The following is a 24,459-nucleotide window of genomic DNA, read 5'->3' as shown; positions in this document are numbered from 1 at the left end:
TCACACATCTTTAATTATGGATAATCTACTAGAGTGGACACAATTTCCTGCCATTCATGAAATGATTGTGAAATAAAGGCTCTCTCCTGTTTTTGATTGAGCCCCCTCCCCACCCCACTCCAGAGCTTACATCTTAACTAAACAAATTCAATTCATGGGCACATATTTGATTCTTTAATATTTCTTCTATTAAGTCTTTATTGAGTTTGTTACAACATTTCTTCTGTTTTATGCTTTGGTTTTTTGGCCACAAGGCATGTAGGATCTTAGCCCTCTGACCAGGGATCGAACTCCCACCTCCTGCACTGGAAGGCAAAGTCTTAACCACTGGATGGCCAGGGAAATCCCCCAGATATTTGATTTTAAAATAGGGAGGGGCTTTCTGAGTTTAGCAGCAGCAAAAGAGGAATCATAAGGGCAAAGATTGATAGATATCACAGCATAAATCTTTACAATTTCTGGGTCTCAAAAATTATCATTGTAGCAAAGTAGTGTTCAGTTGCAAGGAAGGGAGAAAGCAGGAGAGAGATAGAGAAGGGGCAAGGGAGAGGGAGGGAGAAAGAGGAGGGAAGGGGGAAGGTAAGGAGAGAGGAGAGGAGAGGAGGGAAAAAGAAACCTTAATTCAGTCTGGTGAAGAGTGTTCAAGGATTTATTTTATACAACAGGAAGCTTTCTGATCATATTCACGCTCAGTGTGGCTCCCCCTTGTGGTTGCAAGATGGCTGCTAAGAGCAGCCATATTTACTTACTCAGGAAAGAATTCACTTCTAGAAGTCCTTGGGCATTCTCTCTGAGGAGTGAGACATTTTTCTTTCTCAGCAACACCTAGAAAATGTCTTCTCATGTTTTATTAGCCAGAACCAAGAGCCATGGCCAGGAGATGTTAAAAGGCAAAATGCCCAAAGGTCTGTGTAAATGTAATAAAAGATTAACTTACTTCATATGTAAAAAGCCCTTACAAATCATGAGGTGAAACTACAAATGTGTGATGGACAAGAAACGGTATGAAGAGAGAATTCACCAAAGAAAAAATTCAAATAGCTAGTGAATTTTTTAAAGTAACATTCCTAATCAAAGCAACTTAATCATAGCATATACAATAGGTTAGCTTGTATCAATTTAGTTAATTCTTTTTAGCTCTTCAAATGGTGGAGTTTGGTAAAGAGTACTTAAATATGTGGCAGTTGGAAATGGGTAATGGCAGCAATTCTCCTTTAGAATTAGAATAGGTGCAATGATACTCCTAAAATGGTATTTTAAAAAGCAGAAAACACCAGACATACCATACAGTGGAGGTTGGTTAACTGAATTACATGCTTGTTTCTTGTTGAGTACTGTAAGGCTGTTCAGAACCACATTATAAGAAGATATTTGATCACATGAGGAAATGTGCTTGATGTATAAAACAAAAAGCATTGCAAAGCCCTTTATGATTATTATGTGTTCTCAATTTTGTGTCAAATATGTGTGTAACCAAAGAAGAAAAATGAGTACATTTGACTGCACTCAATTTTTTTTAAAAAACAACTTCTCTATGGTAGTATATTATAAACAGTATCAAAAGATCATTGGAATACTGGAAAAAATATTTAAAACACTAATAACAGAAGAATGATTCCCTTAATTTATAAAGAGCTTGTAAAAATCCAGTAAAAAAAAAAATCCAAAGAAAATGGATTGAAAAAAAGAAAATATGCAGTTTATAAAAAGGAACTTAAATGGAAAACCAACAGGATCCTACTGTATAGCGCAGGAAACTCTGCTCAGTGTTATGTGGCAGCCTGGATGGGAGGGGAGTTTGGGGGAGAATGGATACATGTATATGTGTGGCTGAGTCCCTTCACTGTCCACTTGAAAGTATCACAACATTGTTAATTGGCTATACTCCAATATAAAATAAAAAGTTAAATAATTTCATTTTGACAAAACTATATTGTATTTATATTAGTTGGAAAATTATATTCCTGTTGATATTCATTTTAAATCTGTTCTGACTTGATTGGTATATAATTAATAAACTTTAGTCTTCAAATACTATGTTATAAAACATTTCTTGGAAAATTAATAGATCGTGTACTAGAATTTTTCAGATCTGTTTCTGGTAGGATTTTCAGTAATATAGTGATAGCTGTGTGCACAAATGTAAAACCTCAAGATCACTGAGAAAACCTAGCATTTTCCTCTAGATTTTTTCTGAATAGTAACATTTCTGTCTCACCCACAACATATTCTAGCATGAGCTATTCATTATTCTGACCATGTGGTACCTACTATTATGATAAATCATTCATGCAGATAGTGCAGTTGTATTCTCTTTTTTTCTCCCCCTTTGGCATTGAGTAATAACCAGGAGTGATCTTCGTAGTTATTTAATCATATTATGTTCAACTTGTGTAAATTTGAACTGTTGAAAAAATATCTGTCCTTAGTAAGTGTTCTTCTTATCCTGCAATTCCTCCTTACATTCATTACAGGCCAAGACAGAAAAATGGAAAGAGAAAGCATATTTGATGTTTACTCAAGTCATCTGAAGGACCTTTTCCAGATTACTTCCTTCCCCCTAGATTCTGAAATTCCTCTCCAGAAAGCATCCTTACTCGTATCACCATCAGTATGGACACTGGGGACTAATGGCATATTTGGGGTACAGGGATATATTAAAAGAGCCAGACTCAACAAAGCCCTGCTGGCACCATCACCCATTGCCTGCAGCGAGAGCCAGGCTCCTAGCAAGAGCTGCACATATTAATTGCATCCTTGTGTAGAAGCAGTTTTAGGTCTGAAAAAAATGACTGTTTCTCAAAGCCAAGCATTTGCCAGCAAAATATAATGTTTGACTTCAAGAAACTTATGTCAGATGTATGCCCTGCTTTTTTAATGTTGAATTATTAGAAAGAGAAACATAAAGCAGCAAGGTACAAAAATATGTCAAGTATAAGTGCTTCTAAAAACCTGTTTTTAGTGTATGTCAAGAGTCTAGCATAAGGCCTAGTATATAATAATGGAATAATGTTTTCTCTCCCTAGTCTTAGGAGTAATCACAGTAACCAGATGAAAATCAAAGATACTGGCTGTCAGTGCCATGTGCGCTTTGGATCAGAAAGAACCTCTAACACTTTAAAAGTTTTGTTCATTATTGGTAGCTGTTACTATAATACGAATGTGTTTTCTTATAAAGCATCTGAAGCCTGCAAAGTAGTCTGTAGGGAACGCTGGCCTCTCTAGGGAAAGATTCTTCCCACTCCACCCCCAACTCCAAGCCAGCCAGGGAGCTGTCCCTCTGGCAGTGCTGACTTCCTTGAAAGAGCCTCACTGTGACAGAAGTCAAGCTTCGTTTCGTGGAGATTTCCTTCATTACATGTGGACTTTGACCAGATCTTACTTTTTAAAGGATTAGTTGTAGTTGTTTTCCAGTTATCTCATAGGTATATGTAGTTTTCCCTAGAATATCATAAATGTCCCCTGTTTTTTTCTGGTTCTCCTATAGAAACCATTAAGTACAGAAGGAATTTGGGAAATTCTTCTATTAATTGTTGTTGTTGTTCAGTTGCTCAGTCATATCTAACTCTTTGCAACCCCATGGGCTGCAGCATGCCAGGCTTCCCTGTCCTTCACCATCTCCTGGAGCTCTTATATTAATAGACCAAGCAAATGTTCAATAACTCTTATTATGATACTGTGGCATATTTGGGGATAGCATATCTTGATCTCCTTCAAAATTAATTAGTAATCTGTGTACAAGGATTCTGTAGTTAAATATGTTTTAAAATTTTGGTTGGACAAAGTTAGAATAGATTTATTTACATAGAACTTCTCAGAGCTTTTAATATACCAAATGTACATTATGAATCTCTGAAAAGGAATTGCAGTATGCAGCTTTCCTGAACTTACTGAAAATGGAACGCTTTTTTTTTTCAGGGGGCATTTCAAAGGCCCTATGTCCCCAAATTCACTTTTGAAACTCTATAGAAAAGAATGTTAGGGTGCAATAAAACCAGTTATTATCTGAGTTTTTGAGTGATCTAGGGAACCACTCAAAATTGAGATCATTTGCAAGTATCTGAAGCAAAGGTTACTAGGTTTTTGTTTTTGTTTTTTTAAGGAATTCTGCATGTTCTAGATGCCAGACATAAAGGAAGAAAAGTCAGAACATCTGTTACATAAGCTAAAAGCCCAACCTGTCCCCTGACTGGTTCATGAGCCACCTCCGTCTTGGATGACCGTGGCTCTGTGGGTGGAGAGTGCAGCATGTGTCTTCACACAATCCTAAAGCAGACGCCTCATTGGATCTGCTGAAATGCCTAAACACTTGACCCATACCCTGAAGTTCTGGGTCAAAAAGCAGTTCTGAAATAGCCTTGACTGGAGCGATTTTGAAATGAATTATCAACTTTATACCTCTTCTTTTAAGGGAAAAAAAAAAGATTTTAAACTAAACAGAAGAAAGTAGCCACTTCAGTAGAGCTCCACAGACTGTTTACTTTTGAACAAAACTGAATCCTGAAAGGCCCATCAGAATGACTTAACCTGTTAGCTGAAATAGTTTTGCTTTCAAAATAATTGCAATTTGAGTTTTGATAGAGTTAATGTTAAACTAATCTTCTGACAGCAGTTGACTGGGAGGTTCAATTGTTTCTTGAAGTTACAGTTACAAGGAGGTTATCAAACTATAGCATTGTTGTATTAGCAACAGTTGTGTGCACTAAAGAATTGCTGGGCTAATGGATCTGGGCAAGGCCATATAGAAAACATATGAGTCCCAATGAAGGTTCACAAGACCAAAGTAAAGTTCAGGGGTGATCGTTTCTAAATCATACACCCCTAAACACACAGTTAAGTTCATCAGGATGATTTATAATCAGACTCACACATGTTCTTTTTTTTTGGGGGGGGGTCTCTTTAGTTGAATGGTTTACTTCTGTTTATTGACTGAAAATCTGGTTACTTCATCATTTCTTTTTAAATTTTCATTTTGTATTGGAATATAGTTGATTTACAATGCTGTCTCAGTTTCAGGTGTACAGCAAGATGATTCAGTTATACACATACATGTATCTATTCTTTTTCACATGTATCTATTCTTTTTCATATTCTTTTCTCATATAGGTCATTACAGAACATTCAGAGTATTGATTAGAGCTCCCTGTGCTATACAGTTCGTTCTTGTTACCTATTTTATATATAGTAGTATGTATATGTTAGTCCCAAACTCCTAATTTACCCCTCCCCCCTTCCCCTTTGGTAACCATAAGTTTGTTTTCTAAGTCTGTAAGTCTATTTCTGTTTTGTAAATAAATCCATTTATATAATTTTATTTTTAGATTCCACTTACATGTGGAATTAAAGTAATATCATATGGTATTTGTCTTTGACTTACTTCACTTGGTATATTTCATTATTTCTTAATTTTTGTCTTAAGCCATCTGAAAATGCTGGTAATTTATCTGTGAAACCAAGGAATTTTGTGTCAAAATTTATGCTAAGAAACTACAGATTATATTCACTGAGTCTTAGTTTCTTCTTCGTACATATTAACTTGCTATTCTGATTTTAAAAAAAAGTGGGTACTCTAGCATTTTAAAAATAGCACATCAGATCTTTATTCATGTTATGCCTCATGGAGATATTTGAGTTGAAGAGGAACAACTCAGAAAATTTTTTCTTTGAATTTTCCTTTAAAGTAACTCTTAGAGAGGCCAAGCCTTCATTAATCAATCATGAGATATTCCAAAATGGATGTCGTATTCTAAATATGAGGGGGTGTATGGATACCAAAGACAGATTTTGTGTACCTTACAATTTTCTCAAAGTTCAGCCTGGTACCTAAATAAATTCTCCTCTACTGCAATTCCTTAACAACCGTAAAGTGTTAGAACTTGGCCAGAAAATCTATATGGAAGATAGAAATTGAAAGATGATTCTACCAAAAGTTGTCCCTAGGCATAGAGGGCCTGGGAAGCTTAGAAGCTAGAATTTTGAAAGAATCTGGTTGTAGAAACCAAGAAAATATCCAATTCAGGGCAAGAGGAGGCTATTTGAAGACAACCCAAATGGTCCTAGCTCCCATAATGACTAGAAAACAAAAACATGGAGAACTAGAGAAAAACAGAAAGCTGATCTGTGTTTGTTTTTGAAGTTAAACTGAAGATATATAATTGACCTGCTTCTTAATAGAGTGTAACCTAGAATCCTATATCTTTTGCAAAGTGTATCTTGTACTTTAATGACTGCCAGATGTTGCTTTGAAATGCCTGACCACCGCGGAAGTATGTGCCAGAGGAAAACATGGTAGAATTAAGATGGTATTATAAAACATCTGGTTAGACATGACAGACTGTGTTTATATCCACTCCCCTCAGAACCCCTCAATCAGCAGTTAAGGGATGAAAATTGGAGAAACCCACAAGGACAAATACAACCATAGTGGAAACAACAGCAGACAAGAGGCATCAACACAATTTTGGAAGTGAACATGTGGTTAGTCCCCCAGGCCAGTGGAGAAATCTGAAATCTAAGTGTCTGCAGAGAAGAAGGCAGACAAGCAAGCCAGATCACCCAGTCAGGAGGCTGCAGGAAGACTCAGGGTGGGAGGGAACAGGTACCTTGTAGGTAGGGGATAGCGGTGGAGCTGAAGGAGACTGGTTGAAATTCTAAGTGTGCATGCTAAGTGGCTTCAGTCGTGTCTGACTCTTTGCGACCCCATGGACTGTAGCCTGCCAGGCTCCTCTGTCCATGGGATTCTCCAGGCAAAGAATACTGGAGTGGGTTGCCACTCCCTCCTCCAAGGGATCTTCCCAACCTAGGGATCAAACCCTCATCTCTTACGTTTCCTGCATCAGTAGGCAGGTTCTTTACCACTAGCTCCACCTGGGAAACTATGTAAAAGAGCAGTTATATACCCAGGTCTCCCAACCTCACAAAGCTGAGGGCTGCCTCAGTCTCATTGTGATAGAAGATAAGAAGTTTACACTGAAGAAATTGAACCAGAAAAGCTCTGGCTTAGGGATACCAAGAACCGGTAGAGAAGGGTTAGGTACCATATTGAAACCAAGTAAATTAAGTGAAAACCTAGATACTAAAGATTCCCTCCAGTCCTGTTTCTGGGAGCAAAGAGAAAACAATTTAAAATACAGATGTTCCTGGGGTCCCCCACAGATGGTTGACCCCCACCTAATCACCCTGTAGTGAAGTCCACCACCCATATCCACACACACACACACACATACATATATACCACATCTTCTTTATCCATTCATCTGTCGATGGACATTTAGGTTGTTTCCACGTCTTGGCTATTGTGAATACTGCTAAGAGCAACATGCTTTTAAGAGGGCTATTTGTAGAACAAGGATGAGCCCTTGAAAGTGGGAAGCATGATGATAAAAATGAAAGATTTAGTATCTGGCTTGCAAAATGAAGTTGAAAACATTCAGTCACTCAACAAATCCTATTGGGTGGCTCCTATGTCCTTGGCACTGTTTGAGGTGGTAGAGATTCATTGGTGAACAAAAGAGGCAAAGATCCTGGCCTAGCAGAGCTTAAATTCCTGTAGAGGGAAAGCATAAACAATACAATAATATGTAAGTTACAGATGTTACAAAGTGTTAAGTGCTGGAGGCAAGAGGAAAAATAGAACATGGTGCAGAGAAGAGGGGGGCAGGGGGCGGCAGAGACAAGGGGAAGTTTTACATATAATGGCTAAGGCCTGGTTTACTGGGAAGGTGACATTTGCGCAGACCAGAGAGTGAGGAAGATAGCTAGGTGGTATCTGGAGGAAGATCCTTCCAGCAGAGGGGACAGTTAGTGGAAAGGCTCTGAGACAGGAGGCTGGTGCAGGGCAGAGCAGGGTCCAGTGTGGCTGGAGTGAGCCAGGAAGAGAGAGGCGTGGAGGAGCTGGGTGGTGATAGTACCAGACCACGTGGGTCCTGTGGGCCAGAGGAGGGACTTTGGCCTTCACTCTAGGGGAGACAGAGATGGAGCACAGTGGCAGAGTCTTAAGCAGAGAAGGGACACGGTCTGACTTTGGTCCTAAAAGGATCACTTGGCTGCGAAACTGACATGTATACACTATTGATACTCTGTATAAAATGGATAACCAATGAGAACCTACTGTATAGCACAGGAAACTCTCCTCCGTGCTCACTGCTGACCTAAATGGGAAACCGAAAGTTGCTCAGTCCTGTCTGACTCTTTATGACTCTACGGACTATACAGTCCATGAAATTCTCCAGGCCAGGATACTGGAGTGGGTAGCCTTTCCCTTCTCCAGGGGATCTTCCCAACCCAGGGATCAAACCCAGGTCTCCCACATGGCGGGCAGGTTGTTTACCAGCTGAACTTTCAGGGAAGCCCAACCAAAATGGGAAGGAAATCCAGACAAGAAGGGATATATGTATATATGTAACTGATTCACTTTGCTGTACAGTAGAAACTAACACAACATTATAAAGCAACTATACTCCAATAAAATTTTGTTTTAAAAGGAAACAATAAATTTTTTTAAAAATAAAATTGACTGTAGGTGGTCAAGGTAATGAAGAGAGGAATTGGGTCCAGACTTCAGTAGCAGGGATGTGCTCTAATGTTCTCTTCTTACATCTCAGTTCCAAGCTGGCCACTCTGTTCACCTCTATCTTCAGTTCCATCTCAGAAATGACTTGCTTTCCCTCTCCTCTGTCAGTCTGCTTTCTGCCTTATATCTTCTGATAACTTCCTCGCCCAGGTCCCGTCATATCTCCTTCAGCTTTCAGCTCCCTGTCTCTTGCATCAGATCCTAAAGCACATAGTATATGGTTGTTTCCACTTTTAGTGTTCATGTTGTTGAATGAGGCCCTCTCTGGCTCCCTTGATTTTTGCTGAACCTCTCCAGGCATGTTCAAATGCTCATTAAGCATTTGCTTATTGAATATAACAGTTAATTTTCTCTTTCTGACACTCCATCATCAGGCAAAGTTCTCTCTGGAGTCCTCTTTATATGACTTGAAAAACTCCACAGTTTAAGCTCTTTAAACAAAGAGGGAAATGGGAAAAGTCTGTCTCATACCTTAAATTTCAACCTTCAGACCCTTGATGAGAAAATTAACAATAGCCCTCCTCCCACACAAATGCAAACTTCTATGGGAGCATATTGGTTTAAACCAACTAGGCTTTGATTATAAGGAAAAATACGTGAATTTTTTTTTTTTTTTTTGCCTAGAATCATTTGCCTCGAATCATTTGCCTCTGTAGTTTTTCATTGCTACTTTTTCTCTGACGTTGGAAAAATAAATAAAGCCTAAAGGACTTCTGATAAAGTTGATGGCATGACTGCAAGCTGATGAAATTCCTCTCCCCTAAATTTGCTGAAATTAACAAAAATGTAAAAGTAACATTTTAAAAGGTTATTATTAAAATGTTCATTTTGATCATAAAAAAAAAACACGCCATCAACCCTGAAACCAAGAAAAGATCCCAACTTCATACTATAAACTTGAGAAGTGTTATCCAGAAAATGAAATTGGACCAAATTGAAAGAAGCTGCTATGTGTTCTTCAAAGATGAGAATGAAATGTGGAATAGTACAAGGAGGGACTTCTGAAAAATCTCACTGTTTTTGAAGGCTCTGGCCTTATGTATAAGAGTTCCTAGAGAGAAGGGTTGGTACAACCCATACCTCCATCAGGAACCCTTTCTTCCATCAAGAGGACTTCTTCCCCACCCCAACCCCCACCAGGCAAGAAGAGTCTTTCCTGACTTTGGTACGTCAGTAAGTGGGCATGAAAGAGGGGAAGCTTCTGCTGGGATTAATTCTTATAGCCAAACCAAGGAAAAGCTCCACAAGACCTAGGGAAAGACTGTGTGTCCCCAACCAAGCCAAAAGCCAACGATACACCCCTTACTCATTGAAGCAAAGCTCTGATACATTCATTTCATTTGTATTAAGGAAAGAAGTCAGTGGCAGTCATCCACAGCCCCAGCTCTGTCTCCACCAATCTTGGGCAGCCGAAAGACCAGATAAGGCATTATCAATCATGGACACCCAGTCCATGTTATCATTGGAAAAATAAAATAACACACCATCAAACATTACCTGGGGCAAATGGCATACTGAGGAGGAATGGTTCATATTCATCAGAGTTTTCAGGTCACACTGACTGGTGACTGAGGCAGAAAATCTGCACAAACAAAAAAAGAAAGTAGCACAGGGACTTTATCCTGGTGGTCCAGTGGCTAAGACTCTGAGCTTCCAATGCCAGCGACCCAGGTTTGATCCCTGGCCAGGGAACTAGATTGCACATGCCACAAGCAAATAAATAAACCTGTGCAACCAAATAAACAAATAAATGTTTAAAAGAACAGAAAGTAGCACAGCCTCCTGAAGACAAGGACTAGATTTCAAATAGTCCTGCCAACTGATGCATACTGAGTTCCAGATACCCACCAGGCACTATTTTCAGTATTCTGTGTATATTGAAACCTTTAATCCTCACACCACCACTACAAGATCAGCACCATCATCATCCACATCTTTTTTTATTTTTATTTTTTTGGCTGTGCTGGGTCTTGGTTGCCGTGCCTGGACTTTCTCTAGTGGTGAGCGGGGGCTACTCTCTAGTTGTGATACGCAGGATTCTCATTGCAGTAGTTTCTCTCTTTGCAGAGTACAGGCTCCAGAGCGTGGGCTCAGTAGTTGTGGCGCGTGGGCTTAGTTGTTCTGTGGCATGTGGGATCTTCCCAGACCAGGAATTGAAGCCATGTCCCCTGCATTGGCAGGCGGATTCTCAACCACTGAACCATCAGCGACGTCCTATCATCCTCATCTTATGGATAAAGAAGCAACGGCACAGAGGGATTGGGAAGTTTGCCCCAGTTCACCCAGCTGGTTGGAGTGGGCCAGGATTTTGACACAGTCTGGTCCAGAGCCTGTTCTCCACTCCTCTGCTCTTATACCCCAGGAAACAGACATTTTAGGCAACTGCTTTGTACTCTCAAGGAAATTAAAGAGAATAGAAATTTACTGGCCATGCACCCGTTCTTGGAAGCTACTGGAGGGAGAGAAGCCAAGAGGAAGAAAAACAGAAGTTCAAGAATCAGGGATCTAACATGGAAGAGACCTTTAAAAGTCCCAGGGTAGGAACTGGGCAGTGAACTCAAAGAACATCTGGACATAGGGAATATCAAAGAAAAACATTCAAGTTATGGACTTGACAATTGGAAACATTGTTGCTGATCATTTGAGGAGTCTGGTAGAGCATTTGGAAAAATTAGCACCAGTATTAAGAAATAAGGCACATTTTTAAAAAACCAGACAATTATTACCTGTAAAAGCAAGTTTATATAATAAAGTGAAGGAATGGTAGCCAATTATGCTCCTTAAGACAGTGATGAACCAAATTCATATATAACATATATTATGTATACATGTATTATACAGATTATTCATGCAACATATAATATAGCTAATATAACATGTAACAATGTAAACACTTTAAAATGTTGATGTAATTATTATTGAGTGATAAAGTAGTGGTAACAGTGATGATAAGAGAGCTAACTCACCAACTTCTGTAATTTGGATAGGGTCTAAAAAGATACACCGAGAAATAACAGCCTATATATATTTTCTGTAAATACTAGAAGCAATTAGAATAGTTGGAATGGAATGACACTGTGAGCTGAGGTGGTGGGCTTAGGTGGGCAACAGGAAGGACTACTGTGTTTTTTATAGCATTTTTGTGCTGTTTGATTTTTCAGCTACACAAAACCTAATTTAACCAAGGACACAGATGAAATCTCCAAGGCTGTCAAAAACAAACAAAAAACCCTACCCCTTAAAAAGCTCTTACACATTTTTTTTTCAGATTACTGAAGAGTCTAACCAAAAACATTTTAACAAAAATCTCTATAAAACACTTCTTGAAAATTAAAGATTGATTTCCTATATAGATGTGGCTCCAGGGAGTCTTAATATCCTTTCTCTTTAAAAAAAAAAAAGCAACAAACAGTATGAGAGTTTAAAAATGTGTTTTCTTTAAGCAATTGAATCACACACTTCCACCCTGTAATTGTATTCTTGGTTTTTCAAGATACTAAGGAAAGGACCTTTATTTTAGCGCTTGGGTGGAGGCCTAACAAGGCCACGTGTGTGATGGATTCAGCTACAGGAAGAAAGGCATCTTGACTAAAATGGGTGACTGTACTCATGGCACACACAGCCATGAGTCACTTTTCACTGCCTCTTTGTCTCTATGTATTCTGTTCATACATGAGCTCCAGGTTCATCACAAATTGCTCCTGTCGTGTTTCCCTCGCATGTCATGATTTCTCTGGACCCATTAGTGCCTCTTTGGGGTCCGTGAATGACCTCCGCATGTTTGTGCAGCAGGCTGGAAAGGAGGGGCAGTGCAACCCCATGGTATGTTTAGGAACCTTTGTGAAAACCAGCCGAAAATAGCTAAATGAAAGAGGCATGGGGGAACTCTCCTCAATGTTCTGTGGTGTCCTAATGGGAAGGAGATCTAAAAAAGAGCGGCTATATGTATACAAATGGTTGATTCACTTTGCTCTGCAGCAAGGAATTACTATAACATTATGATGCAACTATACTCCAATAAAAGTTAATTTAAAAAAAAAATTTTTTTTAATCACCTCGGGAAAAAAATAGACAAAGAAAAAGGCATCACAGGACTTCCGTGGTGGTGCAGTGGATAAGAATGCGCCTGCCAGTGCAGGGGACAGGGGTTCAATTCCTGGTCCAGGAAGATCCCACCTGGCAAGGAGCAACTAAGTGTGTGAGCCAAAACTACTGAGCCCATGTGCTGCAACTAATAAAGCCCACATGGTCTACAGCCTGTGCTCTGCAATAAGAGACGCCACCCCACTGAGAAGCCCACGCACCGCAATGAAGAGTAGCCCCCCCCTCCACTAGACAGAGGTGATGCAGCAATGAAGACCCAGCACAACCATAAATAAATAATATTTTTTGAAAAAGCCATCACCTAAGTTTTTCTGAGAGAAATTGGTGGCCACAGATGGGGATCTAAGAAGAAATAAAAGAACCCTGAGCAATCCTGGAGAATCCATAGCATGTGGGCTTTGAATTCGAGGTTGAATTTCTTGGTCTTGGGAGTCCAGAGACAGGGAGGGAAGTAGTACCATCAAGCTAAGAATTCAGACAGTCATTTAAGTAGCAGCAGTGAGTATCACCTGGACAGTGATAGCAGTGTGTCCAAGGAGGTTTTCCAAGAAAACAGTGAGGAAGTTTGGGGTCTTGGGACTGTAGTAGCAGAAAGGAAAAGAAAGCAACTTATACTGGAAATACTGTACAAGAAAAGATACATTTGGTAATAGAGAGCATAGTTAGGGGAGGAGTCAATGATGAAGATTATACCAAATTTATTTTTACTTGAGAGGTTGAAAAGGATGGGATCCTGAGAAAAATATAAGTAATCTATGACTTCACTATGCTTGGATAAAGCAGGCACTGAGACGTTTACATATTGTCTGATTGATTTCTGAGCGCTGCACAACATTGGACAAAGATTCAAATGATATCAGTCATGAGTTTTTTACCGTTTCCCCAGGAATACATCTAAATTCTCGGGAGTTTACATAACACCCAGGGAGGGGGGCTGTACAGATTGTGAATAAATCAGTTCATACCTCCACTGCAGCATTATACTAGCAGCCGATGTGTGTAGTCTGTGCAAAGCTAGGTTTCATAAAAGAACTGTGGATGTTGATGGCTTTGGGTTCTGACTCATCTTGCTTCCTTTCAACATTCTTAAAATATTTATCCAAGGATAATGGTATTTTGGCTTTCTTCTTTTCGTGACCTTAGAGTTAGAACAGGGTTCTGCTTCAGACTCCACACACACTTCTTTGTCAGTAATGAACCCCCTAGACTCTGAATCAAAATGACGGGTGTGCCTCCTGGTGCCATCTGTTGGTGGTAGGCAGAATTGACTTGCTTCGGCATGGGCTGATTTTATGATACATGCAAATTTCCAGGTTGAGCATCTAAGTAAAGGAGCGTCTGTGATTTCAAAGTGATCCAGCAACATCTTCCTTTTTTTATTTTTCTCTATCATGAAGGTGTGGCGGGGCACCCTGGCCCGCATGCGGTACAAGAGGACCAAAGCAGCACTGACAATTATCAGATACTACCGTCGCTACAAGGTCAAGTCCTACATCCATGAGGTGGCCAGACGCTTCCACGGCATCAAGACCATGAGGGACTACGGCAAGCACGTGCAATGGCCAGCCCCGCCTAAAGTTCTTCACCGTTTCGAGGAGGTCCTACAGGCAATTTTTAATAGGTAAGAACCCGTTGATATGTGCACCATCCATGTATGGCAGTACACTTACTAGATAAAATTACAAACCTGAGACCATGACATTAGCTCCGCTATTTGCTATAGAACATTGGTTTTTCCCAGGTGGCTCAGACGGTAAAAAATCCACCTGCAATGCAGGAGACCCAGGTTTGATCCCTGGGTGGGGAAGGTCCCCTGGAGGGGAGGGCATGGCAACCCACTCCAGTATTCTTGCCTGGAAAATCCCATGGACAGAGGAGCCTGGTGGGCTACAGTCCACGGGGTCACAAAGAGTTGGATACGACTGAGCAACTAACAGTTCCATTGGCTTTTACCTTGTGTCTCCATCTTCATGATTTCACTGTCAAAGGGCATCTGCTTACCCCTCAAAATAATAGAACCGTCTACTTATTTTTCCTGTAGCAGTAGACAGTAGTATGCCACAAGGCCCAGGTCAAGCCATATTTAAGATAAGCTATTAGCATGATGTCTCTACTTTCTTTTATTTTTTGCTATTAGAATTACCACATATCACTCACACTAGGAAGTCTGTTATCCTTTCAGAGCAACGGTTCTCTGTCCACACCTGACATTCACAAAGAGTTTGTGAAACACACCGAGGTCCAGGTCCCACCTCTGAAAAGTCCTGTTTAATGGTGCTGGAGAGCACAGCCCAAGCGGAGGTCCTGGGTGATTTTAAAATAAAAGAAAGAAAACATTGTTATAGAGCAAGCTATTTTTAAAAACAAATAAGTAAATAAATTAATTAACATCCGTGTCACATTTGATACCTTCCCAGCTAATCTTCATTTTTTTATAAACTGCCCTGAGTCTGACTTTGTAGTTATTCATAGCTCCTTTCTTCTTGTTTTTTTTAAGCTTGTTTGTTGCCAGCATGCACCGGATATATTTAGCTATGTCTTACATACAGCATCTAGTCGCATGAACTAAGTTTTATGAATGTTTTTAGTCCCTAAGACGTGTCTGACTCTTTGCAACACTATGCACTGTAGTCCACCAGGCTCCTCTGTCCATGGGATTGTCCAGGCAAGAATACTGGAGTGGGTTGCCTGTTCCTTTTCTAGAGGATCTTCCTGACCCAGGGATCGAGTCCAAATCTCCTGCATTGCAGGTAGATTCTTTATCTCTTGAGCCATTGTTGTTCAATCCCTAAATCATGTCCTACTCTTTGTGATCCCATGGACTCCAGCATGCCAGGCTTCCCTGTCCTTCACTATCTTCCAGAGTTTCCTCAGACTCATGTCCATTGAGTCAGTGATGCTATCCAACCAGCTCATCCTCTGAGCCTCTGGGGAAGCCCTATAAACTAAACTGTGCTAAATCGCTTCAGTCGTGTCTGACTCTTTGCAACCCTATGGTCCATAGCGTGCCAGGCTCCTCTAAGCTAATGGTTCTCAAATATGGTCATTTGGCATCATGGTATTCTACCAAGTACACCATGAACTGATTGATGTATTGAATGTAAACTGGTGGCAGATAGCAAAAGATAAAAAAAAATGCATGGGAGGAAAGCTCTTTAATATGTATCTCATTTGCTTTAAAAAAAAAAAAAAGATTTGTTCATACAAAGAAAAAACAGAACAGTAGAAAATTACTGAAAGCAAAAGAACCTTAACCTTCCATTCTCCAGTTTAACCCATAAATGTTAGCTGTAAATCTTGGCAGAGCCTTCTTAGTGCACAGATAAATTCTTTTCATGAATTATATCATCTGTCACCTGCATTTTTTACATAATCTAAAAAGTAAGTAAGCAATATGTGAATACATGCTCATTTTTTAAGTGACATAATATAAAATTTTATAGGATATAAAGTTGAAATCCTCCACACTTTCTCTTGTCTTTTCTTTCTTTCCCCTAAGATAAGCACTCGTTAACAGTTAGTTTGTACCCTTCTAAATCTTTGTCTATACATTTACAAGCATATAATACACATAGAAGTATGATATAGTGGTGCCTAAATCTAGCTGCCACTGACTAGCTCTGTAACCTTGGGCAAATGAATTAACCTCTGTGCCTCTGTTTTCTTATCTGGAAAAGGGCCATTATAATAGCACCTGCTCATAGGGTTCTGAAAGGATTATGAGTAAATATATGTAAAGCGTTTCAGATAGTGCCTGCACCTAGTAAGTACTATGGAAATGTTTGCTCATACTATCTGGGTTTCTTTCCCTCTCTTTCTTTCCACAGTTCAGTTCAGTTCAGTTGCTCAGTCTTGTCCAACTCTTTGTGACCCCATGGACTGCAGCACACCAGGCCTCCCTGTGCATCACTAACTCCTGGAGTTTACCCAAATTCATGTCCATTGAGTCGGTGATGCCATCCAGCCATCTCATCCTCTGTCGTCCTCTTCTCCTCCTGCCCCCAATCCTTCCCAGCATCAGGGTCTTTTCAAATGAGTCAGCTCTTCGCATCAGGTGGCTAAAGTATATGAGTTTCAGCTTCAGTATCAGTCCTTCCAATGAATATTCAGGACTGATTTCCTTTAGGATGGACTGGTTCGATCTCCTAGCTGTCCAAGGGACTCTCAAGAGTCTTCTCCAACACCACAGCTCAAAAGCATCAAATCTTTAGCGCTCAGTTTTCTTTATAAGCAGGAGTCTATGTATGGTTGTATGACTTTACTTAAAAATAAGTCTTGGAGACCTGTCTATCACAGTAAATAAAGATCTATATTATAATTTTAGCGGCTGCAAAGAATTATTGATTTTGATAATGTTGCAGTGTAGACTGTACAGTCTTCTTTTTTTAAGGCTTGGAGGTTTTATTTACAGCCTAAAATTGATTATTTTGTGTAAAATTCAGTTGATTTACTCCGCAAATATTTACTCAGTGCCTGCTTTGTCGGAGCCACTGACCTAGGTTTCGTGGATACAGTGATAAATAAGAAAGCAGTGAAAGACCATCCGCAGCCTTCTTAGGGCTTATAGTCAACGAGCATTTTGAAAATAATACGTCTGCTCTGTGTGTTGATTGCACATACACACATACATGCACTGAATGAGTCTTGCCAGTTGGATTAATCTAGTTCAAAGGCACTCTTTTTCTGTAAAGGGCCAAATAGTAAATATTTTAGGCCTTACGGGCTCCACATGGTCTTTGTCACATAGTTTTCTTTGTTTTGTTGAACACGTAAAAACTATTCTTAGCTCCGTGGGTGAGATTTGGCTCGGGCTGTGGTTTACCAACCCCTGGTCTCATTGCTGCAGGGTAATTAATTGATCCTTGCACTTTTGATCTGTGGAATCCTGACAGAAGTGTATTCAAGGATTTTGGTCTGAATCGTGGGGTCTCTTTTTCTCATAACATCTCTGTGCATCTAGTCATGTTTCAGCCCCCTCTCATTCCTCATAGCAGTTCTTTTTCATCCTAGGAAGGCCAGGCATCTTCCTCACGCCCAGCTTCTTCCTGGGGTCAAGCCTGCTGAGTTTGCCGGCGGTGACTGTTGTCCACTGCACGTGTTTAGGAGATGGAGCTTTGCTTGATCAGGAGAAGTGTGTGCTCATCCCCCACCCTGCCCGCCTGCCCCCCAGGTTGGGTGGGTCAGATGTGAATTCCCCAGCACAGCTCTTTGCCACAGGCCCCTGGGGTCAGTCCATGTTGAACCCGGTCCTGGGCCACTGTGGGCAGTGAAGAGGACAAACTGACCCGACACATGGCCTCCATGGCACTGTGGGTCCTGGCCCCAGCTCTCTCTCTGACACCCCCTCTTTGGTCCCCCTCCCTCAGGTTCCTGCTCCGGCTCACAGGACTCCTTGCTGGTCCCCTCAGACGCCAAACCAGCTCACACGTCTTGACACTCACTATCTTCTCATCCTGAAACACTCTTGCCCAAGCATCCATACAGCGGCCTCCGCCACTTCCTGCTCATCTGTCCTTGTCAGGGTGCCTTCCAGACCACCCTCGGTGTCTAACACCTGCTGTCTGTTCCTTCCCTCTGTTGCACTCCTCTCCCCCGTTCCTTGGCTTATTTTCTTTCATAGCCCTAATCCCATCATCCACACTGTGTGTTTACTCACTCGCTTGTTTCTCATCTGTGTCTGCTTTCTGGGGCTTCCCTGGTGGCTCGGTGGTAAAGAACCCACCTGCTAGTGCAGGAGACATAAGAGACGTGGGCTCGATCCCCAGGTTGGGAAGATCCCCTGGAGGAGGGCATGGCAACCCTCTCCAGTATTCTTGCCTGCAGAATCCCATGGACAGAGGAGCCTGGCGGGCTACAGTCCATGGGCTCACAAAGAGTCGGACACAACTGAGCAACTAACACTAAACTCTGCTTTCTAGAACCTCAGCACCTAGCAGAAAGGACCTTTGTCTGTTTACAGCTGTGCTTCCACTCCCGGGAACAGCATCTGAAGTTTAGTAGGTGCCTAGAAAACATTTGATGAAGGAATGAATGAATGATGCAGCCAGAGTTCCTATGTCCTAACTATAGATGTTAGGAGAGTCCATGTATCACTAAGTTCTGGTTGCTTCCAAAACACGCAAACAGCAAAGCAAGTTTTACAGAAATCTCTGTCCACATAAAACTAAATGTGTTTTAACACATTCTGTGTATATTTTGGAGGCACTTTACTTTTTTTTTAGGGTAGTGTGCAAGTAATTTAATTCTACTTAAAGGCAACTTCAGTTATTTTTGAGAACGAATAGGATGGTATTTTTAAAGTCTAATACATTTTCTTTGTTTATTCATAGATGGAGAGCATCCCAACTTATCAAGACCATACCTGCTTCAGACTTGCCTCAAGTTAGGGCAAAGGTTGCAGCCGTGGAAATGTTGAAGGGTCAAAGGGCTGACCTTGGGCTCCAGAGAGCCTGGGAAGGCAACTATCTTGCTTCGGTAAGTCCAGGAGAACAAAGCGGAATCTACTCCTGCTCCTTTAACAAAGAAAGAGAAGAAATTTTCTCCAGGAATTTATAGAAAGACTGAAGACACCTTCAGAAGCTAAATCTTATGAGAGATACTAACCTAAAAGATTGTACTGCTTCTAAGTGTACCATGTGTGTATTTCCCTCACTTTAAATAGAGTTATCAGGACTTCCTGGTGGTCCAATGGTAAAAAATCTCCCTTTCTATGCAGGGGACACAGGTTTGATCGTTGGCTGGGGAAGTAAGATCCCACATGCCTCGGGGCAACTAAGCCCATGAGCCACAACAGTTGAGACCGTGCTCTAGAGCCTGTGAGCCACAGCTAAAACCTGATGCAGCCAAATAAATAAATATTAAACCAGAAAAGAGTGTTCTCTGCCTTCTATCCATATGAATTAGGTACATTCAATAACCTGGCTTTGATCATTTAAACCTTCTCTTGCATAATTCAGCAACTATTTTTAATTACCCACCTTTGTATCAATTATTCCCAGAGCTGTACTTCATCCTCTCTCCCATTCTTGATTTTTAAAATATTCTAGGATCTTTGGTGTTAGAATAACCCTTTAGTAGCTTATCATCTGGGATGGGGAGGTAAAAAGGACCTGTGTGAAAATACATGAGCATAGTTATAAAGCAGTAAAAGATGATGTTTTCATCTAAAATGTTAAGCATACACCTTTTATCATGTTTCCTGTTTCTTTCAGAAACCAGATACACCTCAGACCTCAGGTACATTCGTCCCCGTTGCGAATGAACTGAAACGAAAGGACAAATACATGAACGTCCTCTTTTCCTGTCATGTCCGTAAGGTAAGGCAAGCTTGAACAGACCTCCTTGGAAAGAAAAGACTAATTCAGGTGAAACTGATTTAGCTATGACTACAGCGAAACAGAACAATAGGTCCATAACTGGCTACATCATCCATGGGCTCTACCTGTATATATGGTGAGGCACTGATGGAATGACTGAAGTGGCTACAATATTAGGGTTAGGCTATAAAGTCCAATTAGGAAAGTGAATATTTTTGGTAGCCAGGCAGGAGGAAATGTGGACAGACCCCTAAGAATGAAGAGCGAGAAAAGTGGTAGCTACATGGGTAAATATATAATCTTTTTCCTATCGCTTAAATCTCTTTAAAAGATCATTGACTGTACTTCAGTGTTCATATCAGCATTCTTCACAGTATTAAAGGTAGAAACAGCCCAAATGTTCATCAATAGATATATGAATAAAGAATACATGTATCCGTTCAATGGAATACTATTCAGCCATGAAAAAGAATGAAATACATGCTACAATGTGGATGAACCTTGAAGATATTATCTAAGTGATAAGACACAAAAGGACAAATATTCTTTGATTCCACTTCCATGGAATATCTTAGAACAGTCAAATTAATAGAAATAGAAAGTGGAATTGTGGTTACCAGGGGCTGAGGGGAGTGGGTAGTGGGAGATTCTTACATAATGGATGTTAGTGTTCAAATATTCTGTGGAAAAACAGATCAACTCAGTATTATACAGACTTTTTAACAAACTGGAGAGCAGCATGTTTTAAACTTCGAATGAAATGTCACCATAGAAAGCTTGCTGGTAGTATCTTGGTTACCAAAGTGTAGAGTCAAATTCTGAACTCTAGATCCAGAAATTCTATTTGATCAGTATACCTAGGGTTCATGAGACAACCAAGAAGTGACTTTTGCTAACCAGATTCACACACCCACACAAAACAGTATAAGCCATGATGCCAGTTTTTTAATTTGACAAAGGAATGTACCATTTTAGTGAATTCTCATATCCACTATCTAGGATACTTCCTTTCTAGTATCACGGTCCAATTAGTCATCAGGACAACGATTAGAGAGAGCTGGATGGTTTTGAGAATTACATCATCTGCTTAGAAAAACCTTGCATCCCTGATTCTGTCTTTCTAGAGATAACAATTTGATGTCTGACAACATGTATCTCCCTAAGTCCTACTGCAAAAAAAAAAAAAACAAAACTGAAAATGTTTTAGTCATGCTTCTGTATTTCTAAGTTCAATGCAAAATAATACACTGTATTTCTTCATATCATAGCTTAGATAATGTCATCTTTAGCAACTTTCCAGTCCTCAAGGACATATGTAGGTAAACTTGATATGATTTTAATCAAGTCCTCTTCTTTATGTTTTGGTTCTTTCTGAAACAACCACTTTCCATAGCTACAGCCATAAAAGGGCTTCCCAGCTGGTGCTAGTGGTAAAGCACCTACCTGCTTAATGCAGGAAACATTAGAGACATGCGTTCGATCCCTGGGTCAGGAAGATTCCCCTGAAGGGCATAGCAGCCCTCTCCAGTATTCTTGCCTGGAGAATCCCCATGGACAGAGGAGCCTGGCAGGCCACAGGCCATAGGGTCACAAAGAGTCAGACATGACTGAAGCGACTTAGCATACACACACAGCTATAAAATGTCCTTTAAGGTGGGAAACCTGTGCAAATAGTTAACTCTCACCCATAATATATTTTCTTCTGGTCTGACTCCAGGGAAACTTTATCTCTGGCCCCCTGTAGAGCTGATGAAACCTACAGACAAATCCCCAGAAGTGTTCAGTCAAGAGCAAGATAACTAGAGATTTTTCTCTGGTTGAGGATTTTAGCTTGGGTAATAGAAGAAATCAGATAAGAGCTTATCTAACACTGAATCTGTGATCAACTTTTTCTATTATTTTATGAATTTAAGAGGAAGAAAAATTGTGTCCCTACCTATGTTAGAATTACTTTAAATAAATCTGAATTTATAAATTCACATATGTATCAAAAGCATTTGTCTTTGCTGTTTTGATTTAGCTAAGTTATGCAACTCAAAGCTTTTCCTTCGTTACATTAATGTCCTTCCCACTCACTTGATTCATGCATTAAGGATGATTTGAGCTGCTAAACCTCAAGGTAAAGACTTATGACCTGTGCTCCTTGGAAATTACATTTCTGCATAAAAAGAATGTAATATTTCTAAACAGTGTTTCAGTGGAATTGTTGCTTTGAGGGTTTTGTCTGTTGGTTTCCAGATTAACTCATGGACATATCATTAGAAGGGCTAGAGTCTCCACTTGAGCACTGTGGCCTACTATTTTTCAAATCTTGTGTGACCTTGAGAAATGATGCAGCAAATTGTTTTTGTCCATATTCGTTTGCAGCACACTCATCTGTTTTTCAGTGTGATCTCACAAAAGATGAGGAGCCTTACTTTTACTTGCTATTCAGATTCCATGTTAGAGGTTCTTTGTTTTCCATATCCTAAGATGGATACAAATGACTAGTGTTCTCCAAGAGGGTTTTCACAAATCAATGTTCCCTTAAATATGAATTTATTTTTTTTTAAAGAGTTCCACAACTAAATGTACTCAGGAAAAAAGTGTGCAAGTGTTAGTCACTCAGTCATGTCTGACTGTTTGCAACCCCATGCACTCTAGCCCGCCAGGCTCTTCTCTCCATGAAATTTCCCAGGCAAAAATACTGGAGCAGGCTATTGTTTCCTACTCCAGAGGATCTTCCCAATCCAGGGATCGAACCCGGGTCTCCCACATTCTTTACCGTCTGAGCCACCAGGAATGGATGGGTTAAACATGCTCTTAAAATGCAGAATTCTATGAACCTTTGATGTATCCGTGGGCTCTCAACACCCCAGGGGAGGCTGTGGTTTGTTCCTCAGACCAATTTGACTTGGAACCCCATCTCTCACAAAGCATTGCAGGAGGTTGTGCAAAACAACTTAGAAAAACGTTTATGCAGAAACCTGCAAGCACCTTGTTTCAAGTTGACTGACAAGTGCTAGTTCTCTTTTATGGCAAAAAAAAAAAAATGTTGCTATGTGAAGTAAATCATTACTACCAAGAGTAGTTATTATTTTACCACATAGACTCTGTTTTCATCTTAGTTACAGATACCGTTTTTGTCAAGTTTAAGACTGGAAAATATGCTCTGATTATAAAGGAAATGTTTAGAGAAAGGACTGATTTCTAAAATGATGAAGCAAAGGGGAGGAGACAATAAAATTCAAACTAAAACTTGAACTTTAGTTGGTTATATCCTACCTAAAGCAATATATTCCACTATATCCTACCCTGGGACTTCCCAGTCCGTCCAGTGGTTAAGACTGCGCTTCTGCTACCAGGGGTATGGGTTTGATCCCTGGTTGGGGAACCAAGATACCACATGCTGCATTGAGAGGCCAAAAAATAAAAAATTATAATAAAATTTAAAAGATATATATATATATATTACATCCTTATTTCACTTAGCATAAGTAGACTTAATGTAGAACATGCAGATTTAATGAGATACTTTAGGGAGTTTAATCTGAAATACACCTGCCCATTGTATTAGGAAAGGAACAGAATGAGTTGTTTCAAATAGGGGTTAACTTTTAACAGCTTTATGGAGATATGGGGCTTCCGGGGCTTCCCTGGTGGCTCAGATGGTAAAGTGTCTGCCTGCAATGCGGGAGACCCGGGTTCTGTCCCTGGGTCGGGAAGATCCCCTGGAGAAGGAAATGGCAACCCACTCCAGTACTCTTGCTGGAAAATTCCATGGACAGAGGAGCCTGGTAGGCTACAGTCCATGGGGTCGCAAAGAGTCGGACACGACTGAGCGACTTCACTTCACTTCACTTGTGGCTCAGACTATAAAGAATCCACCTGCAATGCAAGAGACTGGGGTTTAATTCCTGGGTTGGGAAGAGCCCCTCAAGAAGGGAATGGCAACCCACTCCAATATTCTTGCCTAGAGAATGCCATGGACAGAGGAGCCTGGCAGGCTACAGTCCATGCGGTCACAAAGAGTCGAACACGACTGAGTTCTGACACTTTCACTTTTCATTGAGATATGATTCACTTAACATATCATTCACCATTTTAAAGTACATGATTTTAGAATACGGTTCAATACCCATCACTAAAACTAGTTGTCGCATTTTCATTAACCCATAAAGAAACCCCACACCCCTTAGCTGTCCCCCTACCCCAAAACCTCCCCTTTCCCCCAGCCCAGTGAAGTCACTAATCTATGCTCTGTTTCTAAAGATTTGCTTATTCTGGACATTTCATATGAATGGAATTGTATAACACACGGTCCTTTGTGACTGGGCTTCTTTTACTTGGCATGCTATCAGGTTTCTTTCATGGTATAGCAGGTATCAGTACTTCATTCTTTTTATTGCAGATTATATTCCATTGTATGGATATATCACATTTTATTTATTCATTCATCAGTTAATGGACATTTAGGTTGTTTCTACT

General features: G+C 40.3%; 1 protein-coding gene across 5 annotated transcripts in view; it reads left to right on the top strand.

The window, feature by feature from the left end:
* Positions 1-24,459, top strand: part of MYO1D (myosin ID) — a 357,962-nt gene that overhangs the window by 187,558 nt on the left and 145,945 nt on the right. For all 5 annotated transcript variants that reach the window (XM_081579798.1, XM_081579799.1, XM_081579802.1 and 2 more), the window contains 3 exons: positions 14,074-14,297; positions 19,006-19,150; positions 19,888-19,992. In XM_081579798.1, coding sequence (XP_081435924.1) covers positions 14,074-14,297; positions 19,006-19,150; positions 19,888-19,992 — 474 coding nt within the window. The remainder of the gene's footprint in view (positions 1-14,073; positions 14,298-19,005; positions 19,151-19,887; positions 19,993-24,459) is intronic.

Source organism: Giraffa tippelskirchi, chromosome 3, assembly GCF_054371585.1.
Source record: "Giraffa tippelskirchi isolate mGirTip1 chromosome 3, T2T-mGirTip1v1.2.pri, whole genome shotgun sequence".
Lineage (NCBI taxonomy): Eukaryota > Metazoa > Chordata > Mammalia > Artiodactyla > Giraffidae > Giraffa > Giraffa tippelskirchi.
The sequence above is the reverse complement of the archived record's forward strand: the minus strand, read 5'-3'. Positions and strand labels throughout refer to the sequence as shown.